Below are 15,334 nucleotides of genomic sequence, written 5' to 3'. Positions count from 1 at the left end.
AAAACAGCATGCTACGGGAACTGTTTTCGTGTGTACCAAGGCACTTCACGAGATCATAGGCGCCTGTCATTTGAGTGTGTTCAGTGAGCGAAACAGTAGTGAAAATTAATCTAAAACATTTTTGCTGTATTATTTTATTTTCGAGTAGTGACCATTAAGCAGAAGTCGTTTTCAATTTGCTGTATCTGTGTTGATACCTACATTGCGTTCCATCTCAAGGTGCACAACGCCAAAGCCAAGAACTGGTTAAGATATTCAGTACACAGATTTCAAACATTCTTCAGCGATGCAGTGCTTCATTAATGTTATAGTACACTGCAGAAATAGACGTACAAAATGTTCGAATACCATCTGGACGACGTCTCATTAATCTAGCAGCAATCTGATTTTGAATGCAGAGTGCTATTACACTCCTGGAAATGGAAAAAAGAACACATTGACACCGGTGTGTCAGACCCACCATACTTGCTCCGGACACTGCGAGAGGGCTGTACAAGCAATGATCACACGCACGGCACAGCGGACACACCAGGAACCGCGGTGTTGGCCGTCGAATGGCGCTAGCTGCGCAGCATTTGTGCACCGCCGCCGTCAGTGTCAGCCAGTTTGCCGTGGCATACGGAGCTCCATCGCAGTCTTTAACACTGGTAGCATGCCGCGACAGCGTGGACGTGAACCGTATGTGCAGTTGACGGACTTTGAGCAAGGGCGTATAGTGGGCATGCGGGAGGCCGGGTGGACGTACCGCCGAATTGCTCAACACGTGGGGCGTGAGGTCTCCACAGTACATCGATGTTGTCGCCAGTGGTCGGCGGAAGGTGCACGTGCCCGTCGACCTGGGACCGGACCGCAGCGACGCACGGATGCACGCCAAGACCGTAGGATCCTACGCAGTGCCGTAGGGGACCGCACCGCCACTTCCCAGCAAATTAGGGACACTGTTGCTCCTGGGGTATCGGCGAGGACCATTCGCAACCGTCTCCATGAAGCTGGGCTACGGTCCCGCACACCGTTAGACCGTCTTCCGCTCACGCCCCAACATCGTGCAGCCCGCCTCCAGTGGTGTCGCGACAGGCGTGAATGGAGGGACGAATGGAGACGTGTCATCTTCAGCGATGAGAGTCGCTTCTGCCTTGGTGCCAATGATGGTCGTATGCGTGTTTGGCGCCGTGCAGGTGAGCGCCACAATCAGGACTGCATACGACCGAGGCACACAGGGCCAACACCCGGCATCATGGTGTGGGGAGCGATCTCCTACACTGGCCGTACACCACTGGTGATCGTCGAGGGGACACTGAATAGTGCACGGTACATCCAAACCGTCATCGAACCCATCGTTCTACCATTCCTAGACCGGCAAGGGAACTTGCTGTTCCAACAGGAAAATGCACGTCCGCATGTATCCCGTGCCACCCAACGTGCTCTAGAAGGTGTAAGTCAACTACCCTGGCCAGCAAGATCTCCGGATCTGTCCCCCATTGAGCATGTTTGGGACTGGATGAAGCGTCGTCTCACGCGGTCTGCACGTCCAGCACGAACGCTGGTGCAACTGAGGCGCCAGGTGGAAATGGCATGGCAAGCCGTTCCACAGGACTACATCCAGCATCTCTACGATCGTCTCCATCGGAGAATAGCAGCCTGCATTGCTGCGAAAGGTGGATATACACTGTACTAGTGCCGACATTGTGCATGCTCTGTTGCCTGTGTCTATGTGCCTGTGGTTCTGTCAGTGTGATCATGTGATGTATCTGACCCCAGGAATGTGTCAATAAAGTTTCCCCTTCCTGGGACAATGAATTCACGGTGTTCTTATTTCAATTTCCAGGAGTGTATATTGACGCTGAATCGTCTGACTCGGGTACGCGTTGATAACTAATGCCCAGGTCATGTTTTTGACGTTATGCAGAGTGAGATCAAACATCTTGTATACATCCACAAAGATGCTGTAATTGAAAAATCGTCTTGTATCCGATGACTTAGTAAAATCGAAAGTGGTAGCAATAACACTTTCATAGTAACTACCTGTGTAAAACAAGGTTAGGTGCTGCTTGAAGGCGGAAGTAATACTCGGAAACTAGTGATGTGCAAACATGTTCACCACAGTATCGTCTATCTGCACGTCCAGACAAAAAAAAATAGTTCCCAGGGATCAGTACCACTGTTTGAATGTGTGGAAAACAAACCCACTTGGGACTAAGAGGCGGCACCGAAAATAGACATCGGTGGGGCATATGGTCAAAGATATTCAGTGAGTGTGATATACGAACACTGGAAAAGTTAAAACGAGAAAGCGCTTATTATCACACTAAAATCCTCTTCAGGTGACAAAAGTCGTTTCGTGAATAATGAAATAATATTCAAGAATGAATGTGAGATTAAACTCGACGCAGACCATTAATCGCATTCCTGCTGTCGTGATTCGCGTGATGACATCAGAGTATGGACGTGCTAGGACGTCGAATTTAGACGTAAACAGCATCCATTTGTTTCCAGTAGTGGTAGCTGTCGTTGCCGTACATCAGCGAAGGTACTGCTAGTTGTACTTCAGAGATGTGAAGTACACTCCTTTCCCGGCGAAAAAAACCTAAACTTTGGTGTACTGGAGGTCGGCAACTGTGCAACCTGCTAAGTTTTGTGGACGTGAAGGGCAAGCGCGGCTGCCCTTGCGACATTGCGAAGGTTGCTTAGCCGTCTCAGGTTGTCTAAGTCGCAGGACCGGTCTACGTGGAAGCTCGTCCGTCCTTGGTGGTGGCAGGTCACGTACACTGTGCTATCAAGATCGAAGGCGGGTACTTTCTACAATGGAAGAGACCATGGTCTGATGGCAATGCCCGTAGGGAGAGTTTAACATATACTGGAAAAGTATATTCGCCTTTTAAGCCTGCTTCTCTCTTTTTATATTAAGATTAAATATAAATATGTATCCTGAAACCTTCCCTCAATAAAATAGCCTCTTCTGTACACGGTTTACGCCCATCTACATCTGAAAAAAAAACTAAACTCCTCCCAAACAGGCAATTAAGGCCCAAAGGTACCGACCGGCCGCCGTGTCATCCTCATTCAGAGGCGTCACTGGCTGCGGATATGGAGGGGCATGTGGTTCAAAAATGGTTCAAATGGCTCTGAGCACTATGGGACTCAACATCTTAGGTCATAAGTCCCCTAGAACTTAGAACTACTTAAACCTAACTAACCTAAGGACATCACACACACCCATGCCCGAGGCAGGATTCGAACCTGCGACCGTAGCAGTCCCGCGGTTCCGGACGGCATGTGGTCAGGACACCGCACTCCCAGCCGTATGTCAGTTTCCGAGACCGGAGCCGCTACTTCTCAATCAAATAGTTTCTCAGTTTGCCGCACAAGGGCTGAGTGCTCTCGGCAGACCGGATGGTCACCCATCCAAGTGCTAGCCCAGCCCGACAGCGCTTAACTTATGTGATCTGACGGGAAGCAGTGTTACCACTGCGGCAAGGCCGTTGGCTATCTACATCTACATCGACACCCCGCAAGCCACCATGGGTGCCTGGCGGAGGGTACCCTCTACCACTACTTGTCACTTCCCATCCCATATCACTCTCAAACAGAGCGAGAGAAAAACGACTGTCTGTACCCCTCCTAGTTTCTCTTATCTTCGTGATCCTTAGATGCAATGCATGCTGGCGGCAATAGAATCGTTCGGCAGTCACCTTCAAATCCCGGTATTCTAAATTTTTTTGTCGCCTTCCCTCCAAAGATTCCCATTTGAGTAGCCGAAGCATCTTCGTAACACCTGTTGTGTGAACATACAGGTAACACATCTAGCAGCCCGCCTCTGAATTGCTTCGATGTCTTCCTTCAGTCCGGCCTGGTACGGATCCCGAATACTCGAGCAGTAGACAAGAATAGGTCGCACCAGCGTCCTATATGCTGTCCCCTTTACATGTGAAGCACTCTTTCCTAAAATTCTCCCAATAAACCGAAGTCGACCATTTGCCTTCTCTACCACAGTTCTCACATGCTCGTTCCACCCCATTTCGCTTTGCAACGCTACGCCCACACATTTCAACGACATGACTGTGTCAAGCAGGACAGTAAACATCAGCCGCACGGGATTAGCCGAGCGGTCTGAGGCGCTGCAGTTATGGACTGTGAGGCTGGTCCCAGCGGAGGTTCGAGTCCTCCCTCGGGCATGGGTGTGTGTGTTTGTCCTCAGGATAATTTAGGTTAAGTAGTGTGTAAGCTTAGGGACTGATGACCTTAGCAGTTAAGTCACATAAGATTTCACACACATTTGAACATTTTTTAGTAAAGATCAAGTGACAACGCTGACTGCTGTTTCTTAAGGGAAGAGAACAAGAACTGGAGTACCTTACTTTTCGAAACATAATAGTAATGAGCATAAATAAAGACTTACTGAATATATGAACGTACTAAGTGGCAATAAGCTCGTGTCCTGGCATCAGTAATGTGTAAGTAACCGAGCTTACTGCGAAGCTATGTGCAGTGAATATGCTTGGCTCTATCTTATTAACCCTATTGCCGGTACAGACTTGTGTCTGCATTCCATGCTGGGGGCGGCTTTTACTATGGCTGTACTGCTCGCCAAATGCTGGTGGCTGTGCTGAGATACTTACCATGGGATTTTTCGAAAACCCTTAGATGAAAAATCTGATTTTTTTGCACATCTTACAGTTTGATGTCTTCACTCGACGAAGAACTGAATTCATACTTATTACACTGCATCAAATTAAATAAAACCTGCATGAAATTTTAAAGCGTTTGCAGACGTAAAAACGCATTGCGTAAGCAATTTTAACTCATACATTGCAATGAATAAAATGTAGAAAAGGTAATGAATCTTATTTAAAATTGAGAGCAGAACGATATCTCATTGCGTTTTCAAGGTATTGGGTTTTACACCCGACGGACGATCGGGCGTGACTTGTTCGCTCAAGCTCTTGCGCAACCTTTATCGTGTGGTCATAACAATCGTCATATATCCTAAACAATTCAAGATAACGAAACGAGTGTTTTTCTGTAAATGATAACATTCAATGAGGCACATGTGTTATGTGATGAATACTCGAAACTGTTTTTATTCACCGAGGTATGGAAGTAAGTCGTCCGCAGCAGTGAGAGGTCGGCAGCTCTGTAGGAATACGCAAGCGGCACGCGTATACACGTCTACAGCATCTGAGCAGCATGGCGTGTGAGGACGGGAACACACGTCCACAGCAACGAAAGGACATAGATTTTCTATTTAGAAATATGAAATTTAAAGGTGCAAAACAGTAACGTGGTATGTAGAGTGATGGACTGCCAACTCTCGCTACATCTCCATTTGCTGTCTTAGCTTCTGGCGTGGAAAACATGCAAAGAAATAGACGGAGGGTACTGTTTACTGCAGGTTTGAAAAAAGCAAATCTGGTTATGATAATTGCACAGCTAAACTGGTATCTCGCCTGCAGGCATAAAATCTGAAACATTGTGACATAGGAAGATGACAATTACAAACTGCGTTCTCAGTAGTATAGATATATCTATACTACTGAGAACGCAGTTTGTAATTGTCATCTTCCTATGTCACAATGTTTCAGATTTTATGCCTGCAGGTATGATAATTGCACAGCTAAACTGGTATCTCTCCTGCAGGCATAAAATCTGAAACATTGTGACATAGGAAGATGACAATTACAAACTGCATTCTCAGTAGTATAGATATTAAAATCTTAACGTAGCCAATAAACGCCAGAATCTCTGATCAAGAAAATATAACTGCGTTTAAATGGATCAAATGGCTCTGAGCACTATGGGACTTAACTGCTGAGGTCATCAGTCCCCTAGAACTTAGAACTACTTGAACCTAACTAACCTAAGGACATCACACACATCCATGCCCGAGGCAGGATTCGAACCTGCGACCGTAGCGGTCGCGCGGTTCCAGAGTGTAGTGCCTAGAACCGCTCGGCCACTCCGGCCGGCTAACTGCGTTTAAAGCATAATTACGGGCAGAATGATGCATGAGACATCTGTACGTGGAACACATGCTACAAGAAATCACCACAAACGAAAGATTTAAACCGAAAGAAATCCATAATCCATATGCATTAGATAGTGTTTAAAAAAAACCTTACTAAGGAAGAGTGTGACAAATTCAACGGCTCTAGTATTCGGATGGACTAATGTAAACACAATCGTTCCTTGCTTCGATAACTGACCATCATCTGAAGCGAACTTATTGTTTGAATATAAAGTGATCGCTAATGCTCTGGGCTGTAAATAGTACTCCAAGCGTTGCAATAAAAGTCAGAACTTCGGGAAACATTCGTAACATGAGATCTGAAAATGGAAAAACAGAGACTGGCTTCGACAGTAGCGTCTCTGCTCACGGACATAGGCGGCACGGAATCCCAGGACAAACAGCGTCGAACTAGTACTCCGTTCGTGAGTTTAAACTAAAAGTTTACCACAGGAAAACGCAGCACGCTGGTCCCTGACTGGCGGCCGTAACTGCTCATCATGGTAAACTTCTTCCCACATTCGGCGGAGCAAGTCCACATCTATCTGTTCAAAAGCACTGTTGATGCGAGCTCGCAATTCTGGTAGGTTTACCGATAGAGGATGCATATACACTGAACCTGTCACATTACACACACAAAAGTTCTATTGGGCTAGGTCGGAAGAGCTTGGAAGCCATGACATGAATTGTTGGTCATCATCAAAATGGCTCTGAGCACTATGGGACTTAACATCTGAGGTCATCAGTCCCCTAGAACTTAGAACTACTTAAACCTAACTAACCTAAGGACATCACACACATCCATGACTGAGGCAGGATTCGAACCTGTGCCTAGAACCGCTCGGTCACAACAGCCGGCTGATCATCATCCCCACGACGACCGAGCCAGGAGTTTCTCAATTTCCTGTTTTAAGACTTCACGAACGTCATGATAGAAGTGGGGTGGGGCACCATCCTGAAGGTAAGTAGAGCCCAAACTGTCGGTCTTCAGTTTTGTGCTTTCCAGCATGTCCAAATACAGTTTCCTCTAACGATCTTTTCGCAAAAGAAAAAGGCATAGCAAACTTTAAACCGTGAGACTGCATAGAACAGATTAGCCTGTGGTGAGTCTCTAATGTATTCCACAACAGCGTGGCGGTTGCTTCATCACTGAAGATGAGTTTATCGCAAAACCAACGCTCTTCCATTCTGTGCAGTCTCACGGTTTAATGTTTGCTATGTCTTCGATAAATTTTTGCAACTATGCCTAAAACTCAAAGCATCTGACTTTGTTATCGGAAGTCAGGGCTTGTAGGAATTGCTAGTGGAAAGGTTTCAGCTTCCGTCGTTTCCTTAAGATCTTGCAAATGGTCGGTTGTGGTGTGTTCAGCTATCTGCTTGCTCTCTTTGTAGACTTCTGCGGACTACGTCTGAAACTCGCGCTCAACGGTTTCTTCACTAACTGCAGAACGACCCGATGATTTTTCCTTACAAATCCATTTTGAAGGTTTAAACTGCGCAATCATGGCCGAATGGAGTTGGCAGTTTGTGGACCTTTGTTAAACTTCGTTCTGTTGTACTATTACGGCAGACTGATGTGAATGCATTTCTCGGCAGCTCTCGCCATCTTACTTAACTGTTCACTGCCCCGCATTCGTGGCAGAAATCCGAAGTGCATCTGCAGGAGTACAAAGCTTTTCGTTGTTTCTCTAGAGGAGTGTTGAGTTTTGTGGAAAATTGCCAGTTAATGTAGCTAGAATGAATTTATGAAATCGCTCAAATTATTTACACTCCTAAAGAGTTTGTCTTCAGAGATAGATTTTTCGGCACAGAAACATCTCTGCAGAGTGCCTGCGGTTTAGAATGCGCAAAAGAAAAATGAAATTTGAAAGTTGCAACTGTGAGAGAGACGTTTCAGCATGGTATGTATAGCATTGCATGGCTTTAATGAGAGGCCTCACAGAAAGAACTGCTGCAGTCACTACTTTTCTAACTGAGAATTGCTTACACAGTGGTCTTTCCCATGCTTCCCTCATAGCAAGTGTCGTCTGCTGCTGAGATGCAGTATTGCAGGCTACGTGGGAAACTCGTGGTGAGACAAAGCTAAGGACCGTACTGAGTTTGTTTCGTATGGGACTTTTGAACAAGTTTTGCAAGAACTAGAAAAATACTGTTTCGTTGGACAGTAGATGACTGACTATTGCCTTATATTTTCTTGCTTCCTTTTCTTGTAGCGTCAACCTAAGTATGCTGACGACCCAAGAGCCACATTGTCTTGCAGCACATAATGGCTGATCGAAACCGGAAACTGTGTCTTGAAACTCTTTTGTCATAGCTGTTGCAAGAGAAGAAAAGAGCTTTGCAACGTGTTTCACGCCTCACTTTTGGTCGAACAAAGTGGTGGGATAAGCAAAACACCATTTTAACGATCGTTTAAATGTTCCTTTTGGAAGTAGCGTAGGCTCGTTGTCATGACGTAACCTACGTGAACGTGTCCGTGTGATATACGAGGTGTGTGATAAAACTAATGAAACTGTACTTTCATATACCAAAGTTTTTATTCTTTTGAAACAGTATTGCCAGTTTTAAAGTAGTTCTCATCGGCAGCCGCACTGAAAGGCTTCAACTGGTATGGCCTTTAACATGTCAGTGAAATTCATTTGAATGTTCTCCAGAGTCCCAAAATGACGTTCTTTTACGAATTTTTCCATTTCGGGAAAAGAAAAACGTTACAAGGATTCAGATCAGGGCCGGCCGCCGTGGCCGTATTGACAATGAACGCGGCCTCATTTTAAAACAATGCACATGTTTCTATCTCTTTCCAGTCCGGAGAAAAAAAATCGGAAGCCTTAGAACTTGAATGCACCTCGTATAACTTCTGTTCGGTGCAGAAACCTCGAACACATTCTCAGTTTGAATATAATAGACTTTTTTGAGGCTAAGCAAGGTATGTCCACGAATCAGGTTTTAGGAAGCATCGCTCGTGAGAAACTCAGCTTGCCCTTTTCTCACATGGTATACTGAGAACAATGGATGGAGGCCACAGGCAGATTCCGTATTTCTAGATTTCAGAAAAGCATTTAACACATTGCCCCATTGCAGACTGCCAACAAAGGTACAAGCATACGGAATAAGCTCAGATATATGAGTGGCTCGAAGACTTCTTAAGTGATAGAACACAGTATGTTGTCCTCGAATGCGAGTGTTCATCAGAGACAAGGGTATCGTCAGGAATGCCCCAGGGAAGTGTGATATGACCACTGATGTTCTCTATACACATAAATGATTTGGCGGACGGAATTGGCAGAAGTTTATGGTTGATTGCTGATGATGCCGTGGTGTACGGTAAGGTGTCAAAGTTGAGTGACTGTAGGAAGATACAAGACGACTTAGACAAAATTTCCAGTTGGTCTGATGAATGGCAGCTAGCCCTAAATGTTGAAAAGATGTAAGTTAATATCGGCCAGCAGAAAGAACAAACGAGCGGTTCTAGGCGCTTCAGTCCGTAACTGCTACGGTCGCTGGTTCGGATCCTGCCTAGGGCATGGATGTGTGTGATGTCCTTAGGTTAGTTAGGTTTAAGTAGTTCTACGTTCTAGGGGACTGATGACCTCAGATGTTGAGTCCCATAGTTCTCAGAGCCATTCAGATCAGGTAATAGTAGGGCTGTGAAGCAGCAGGAATGCCTTTTGAAGAGAGAAATGGAAAGGGCCGTGTGACATTGGCCGTTGTCATCATGCAGAATCCAATTGTCTGCAATGTCTGGTCTCACTGAATTCACTCTTTACCTGAACCTTCCTAAAGCACTTGGTTGCCAGTATGTCCTGGAGCAATAAATTCTATATGCATGATACCGCTACTGTCAAAAGAGCATTGTTTTTATCTTCTATCAACTCGTTTGAGCTTTTTCCTGTCGAGGAGATGTCGCAGTGTGCCACTTATGGCTACTCCGCTTTGCCTCAGGATCGTAGTAAAAAAATCCGGAATTCCTCACCTGTGATCACACGAGTAAACCGTTCATGGGCGTTGGCAACCCTCTCAAGATCAACGCACATGTTTTTTCGATTGGCCTCCTGCTCAGTTGTGAGGTTTTTCGGCACTATTTTGGCCTGTGCAGATTTGCGGTCAAAATGTGATGTACAGTGTAAGTCTTTAGCAGGTCGTGTATCATCCTTTTTGTTAAACGTCTGTCTTATCTCACAAAAGCACGCATACGTACGACGTTTCCGTCGGTTTTTGAAGTTGAAGGTCTCCGTGAGTTAGATTTATCTTCTATGTGTTCTCTGCTTTCCAAAAACGATTTCTGCCAGCAAGAAACTTGTGCCCTAGATAAGGAACGTTGCCCACTGGCCTACTGCAGCTTGTAAGCGGTCCATGACTAAGGAATTTATTGCTAGCGCACTCGAGCAGATGTAATTTCGATGGATTGCTCACGCGCTGCCTGCGATATGTAAGCTATAAGAGAATCTCAGACCAGAGAGCAGTGTTGACTGCAGTAGGAACTGTGTGGCAGTAGGAGTAAGTAGTTGCTAGCAGTCGTGTGTATCGAGTTGGCTGGGCCGGTCGTGGGGAGCGATGGCGGTGCCTGAGGAATGTAGTATAAGGTAAAAGTAGCCTCGCGCATATGTAGTATTGTTATATCAAGTCCCATGTAAATGTTTTAAAAATTCTCTTAATAATAATCTTTCATATAAAAATTAACGTTTGACAAACATTCATCTCAATTTAAAGAATTTATTAATTTCTCCAATCCATGGTCATCCCGATTATTGTAAAGAAAAATCAGTTGTTTGTATTATGCATGACAAATCTATCGACCAGCATTGCATTGGGCTGTGCCAGAAAAGAAATTCTTAAAGGAGCAGATATATACGCGTTATCCGGCGACTTCATTGAGGTAACAATTTTCAATTTATTCAGTATGAACTTCCAAGGCCATGACGCAGCACTGCTGAAGTCCAAATTTACCAGTTAAGATTCACAGTCAGTTAATTATTGAAAGGTTATAAGTAAGCCACAAATTTATTGAGAGGTCAGTCACATTTTATTATTCCAAGGTTACGGAAGTAAACTGTTGGTAGGTTACGCTGAATGGGAATGTTATATATATATATTTCAGTTGGGAGGTTACAAGCTTTTCAAAGTTCATACTGGCTGGTTCTCCAAGCGTAACACAAAACTTGCCGGCATAACTTGCTTTAAATTTCGCTGTTCCATTTTCGTGACACACTACAAAAACACAGTTTCACTGATGGCGCTCTCAAAAATCACTGGATGGCTGTACCGAGCCAAAACTCGGACTGGGCATCTGGAAGGGACAAACACGCCGGTCAACACAAGTAGAACCACACAGCGTTGTCAGTCTCATTACCTTCCTCGCACACCTCTTACAAGGAGACGGCACGACCGTGGGGTCGGGGATTTGTCCGCAATTTTGTGTGGTGAAAGATGACCCCTAACACCTCACCTGGTTAAAATATTAGGACGCACTACTCCGAAAATCCCGGGCAAAATCGATCCAAAGTTTCTTAGGTGCCTTATGAGCATAAAATTTTAGTCCGTTGTCGCGCAGCCGTCTGGCCTACATTGTTAGCGCTCGGACCCTTACGCCAGAGGTCTCAGGTTCGATTCTTCCTCCGGAACTTTTTTTTCTTCTGTTGCTTGCAAAATTGCAGCGCATTGTTGCAGGAGAATCGTGAAATTAATTCCCGGGAAGATTGTATACAAATTCATTCTATAATTCAGCATCAATTATCGTTACCAATATTCCGACACATGATTTAATATGCCTGGTTTGCCTCAAAATTGTCAGAAGCTCGAAACATTTTCGTAAATGTTAATGGGGCATGTTTTTGTACAGATTTATCGCAAAAGCCCTGTGATTGTAAAAAATCCGCTTTTGTATGTTGCGCAAGATGTCGCAAAAATGATTGCTTTGTTTGTTTTTACGATAATTACCACTGCGGTTCTTGTTTATAATTACTATATGTATAAAAATTGCATGTTTTCCAATCGACTTTGTTATTCTGATTAAAGAGGCAATGTTTCTGCTCATGTACTTAACAATGAAAAATGGAGAACCCACCGCCATGAGTTGTGTTGTTGGACAAAAAGAAAATAATTTTTATTCAATAATGCAACTAATTTGTTAAAGATAACGTAGGTTTGGGAAACTTTCTGAATAATTGGTGGAATAACCAAAGAAAATTAAATAGAAGAAAAAAAAGTGCCAGAGGAGGAATCGAACACGAGATATCTGGCCTAAGAATCCCAGCCCTAAACACGGAGGCCAGACGGCGGCTCGGTAGTGTACTAACATTTTATACTCATAAGGCACCTAAAAAACTTTGGATCGATTTTACCCGGGATTTTCCGGGTATTGCGTCCTAATATTTTAACCACGTGAGGTGTTACGGGTCCTCTTTCATCACACAAAATTGCGGACAAATCCCCGACCCCATGGTCGTGCCGTCTCCTTGTTAGTATTAAATCACTGGATGCGCAGAGCTTTATAGGACACGATATGAATAACTCTTTTTCGAGTAATGAAAAAATATTATATTGATGATGATTGTCAGAGTTATCGAACAGTTACTTGTAATTATCGACTGGTATAAGTATACTCATATCAGTTTTCACTATATTGCAAAATATGCGAAAAATTGATGTGATTAGCAGTAACAGTTTGTCTTTCAGCCTGGACAGCTAGTCATTGCAATTCTTTCACTTTGTGCATATTTGTGTAGACAATGAATCACGTAGCTGTCGTATCATTGTGTGTCCAAGCTAAACTTTGAAGTGTTTTAAAAAGAAGCGGCCGGAACTTGAAGTAGCTGACGCCGTTTACGGCAGCACGTAGCCGTGTAGTGCACTGCGGCGCGGGTGCGTCACGCAGTGCGTAGCAAGGCCACGTAGCCGGAACGCTGAGCCAGCGCTCACGCCGTGTTTTTCCTTTCCAGAGGAGACCGACTTCAAGCTGCCCCTGGACGACGACGCCTGGTGCATCCGCTTCCTCAGGCCCTGCAAGTACTACGCGGAGTCCGCCGCAGCTCTGGTGAGTGCGCACGTGTTCGCCTCCCTCCGTCCACACACGATGTGATTTCATTTGACCTTCAGCAAGTAAGACGAGAACTGGAAAAATTCACAACGAGACACAACATTTTTTGTTATTTCTTGTTCACACTACGTGTAAAGATTTTATTAACCACCGTCACCAACTCTAATGTAAAACAAATGCAAAGACTACACTTTCATGTAGTAAAGGTTATCCCTAAGGGGACAACACCCTGCCTATCTAACACATTGTGGTGCAGCGGGTGGAATAATAGAATAAATGTTTTGTATTTATGCTGTTGTTTGCCGTTCTCAACACTGGCTCTCTAACTACAATATTGGCAACCAGAAAGTGATTAGCAAAACGTGAAGCCTGTAATTAGAATTCCTAGTGCCCACTTCATCTGAGAAACACATTTATAGCTACAGCTTATAGCTCTGAGGAATTAGAAGATTGTCTGGGATTCATAATCAAAAAACATTCTCTCTAAAATGTTCACTATATTCTGAAAGTCACAGACCAAAAAGAATCCACACAATCCAACCACCAGAGCAGTTCAGAGTCTATTGCGCTGATGCAACTATAACTGTTCAAATTAAATGTTTAAGTGAATGCTCGCCATAATTTGATGATAATGTTCGTCAAACGCCATGCTAAATAATGGTAGAATGTCTGTCCTGCGGCGGCACGTGAAAATACGACATACGCAAACCAAAGATAGATCATTAAAGTCATCCCAGAATTAACACTTCACTCGCAAACGATTTCATGGTTACGCATATCCCGAGTAACTTATTACGGCATCTGAGGCTGTTTATACCAATGATAAGGACGCGACGCGACTCCCGGCACAGGTGGCGCGCTAATCAGCGTCTGGAGAGAACTGGGGCCTTCCTTCTCTCGCGCAGCGTTCTTACATATAAAGCCGCGGTGCGGACGGCTAAGGGAACGCCTGATCAAATCGGCTCTTCCGACTAGCCGCTGGGCTAGTAATGCACCACTTTAAGTTATCAAATAAATCATTGCTTCCTTTGCTGATGGCCGATGAAGCTCTCAATTTAAATGTGCAATCAGCACACATGTAAGCAATCATAATAAAAGTCTGACGTGGCTAAGTCAAATATTTTGGGCGAGATAATTAATTTAATTACACTACACGCAGTAGACGAGCTCTGAACTTGCCCTTTGGAGATATGCTATCGCTATAGTTGTATAGTTATTCAGTTGAAACTTCTCACACCTTTATGATTATAGCGGATCTTCCTTCTACTTAAATTTAAACATCCTGGCTTTATTTATTCGCCTACTTAATCTATCTTGCTTCCTAAGACAAAAATCAGAAAATCATGAATTTCAACTAAAATTTTAATTTGAGAGATCCAGAATACTGTTTCTACTAAATTATTATGCAAAAGGAATCTAAATATAAATTTTTAAGTTTCTAGCTCTTTTCTGTTGCGCCAATGATTTTTACAGAAAAACATCCAAATTTCGAAAGTGGTTAATGTTATTGAACTGATATCCAACACGTATTGATTTTGTATTACTCCTGACATGCTAGAAACTTTTCAGGTTATTTACTTCATTTTAAAGTATTGCGCAATATTTATGACGTCAGAGCTAGTTACAGTGGACTAGGCTGGCACACAATGGAAAGACTGATGTGAATTTTATAAGGCGTGAGTATGCTGCTTCCCTACAACATGTTAATTTAGGCAAGTATTTGACTCATTTCTGAAAAACCAATTCGATGCAGGACCTTAATATTTTTACTGTATGTTACATAATGCTAATAGTCAAGTGCACTAAAATCTACTTTATCTATTTTATAGGTTTCAAAAAAGCTTTTTCAATTTTTTTACCAAAAATTCTAAGGTTTTTCTGCAGAAAATATTTTTTGTGAACTTCCGAATGGGAGAATATTAATGAATGTAATACCAGAGGTGGCTTTTTATGTTATGCAAAGTCTCTGAAAATTTCATTCATTTATCTATGTTAGTTTCTGATATAATGGGGCATATGTACTAAAAATTTTTAATTTGCGGGAAATTGACTTTAAAGAAAATACTTTTGAAATTTGTTACTTCCAGTTAATTAAAACTGTCCTGCTGCATGTTATGGCCCTCCTTTGGGCTGTAGCAGGTCTTACAGCTTCTTTTTTCACTTTCCTGGATGTTTGTCTTGATTTCTTGGTCATATTAGATGCAGACCTGTCTGCATCGACTATCCTCATTTTATCGCAATGTTGCAGCCCAGTGATTATATTTTCAGCGGGATTAATTCCCAGCTTTTTGAGTACC

General features: G+C 43.7%; 1 protein-coding gene across 1 annotated transcript in view; it reads left to right on the top strand.

Annotated features, from left to right (window-relative positions):
- Window positions 1-15,334, top strand: part of LOC126162909 (clavesin-1) — a 99,366-nt gene that overhangs the window by 54,541 nt on the left and 29,491 nt on the right. Inside the window, exon 3 of the mRNA XM_049919720.1 lies at window positions 12,940-13,034. Coding sequence (XP_049775677.1) covers window positions 12,940-13,034 — 95 coding nt within the window. The remainder of the gene's footprint in view (window positions 1-12,939; window positions 13,035-15,334) is intronic.

This window comes from Schistocerca cancellata, chromosome 2 (genome assembly GCF_023864275.1).
Source record: "Schistocerca cancellata isolate TAMUIC-IGC-003103 chromosome 2, iqSchCanc2.1, whole genome shotgun sequence".
Lineage (NCBI taxonomy): Eukaryota > Metazoa > Arthropoda > Insecta > Orthoptera > Acrididae > Schistocerca > Schistocerca cancellata.
Note: the sequence above shows the minus strand (reverse complement) of the source record. Positions and strands in the feature narration are given on the sequence as shown.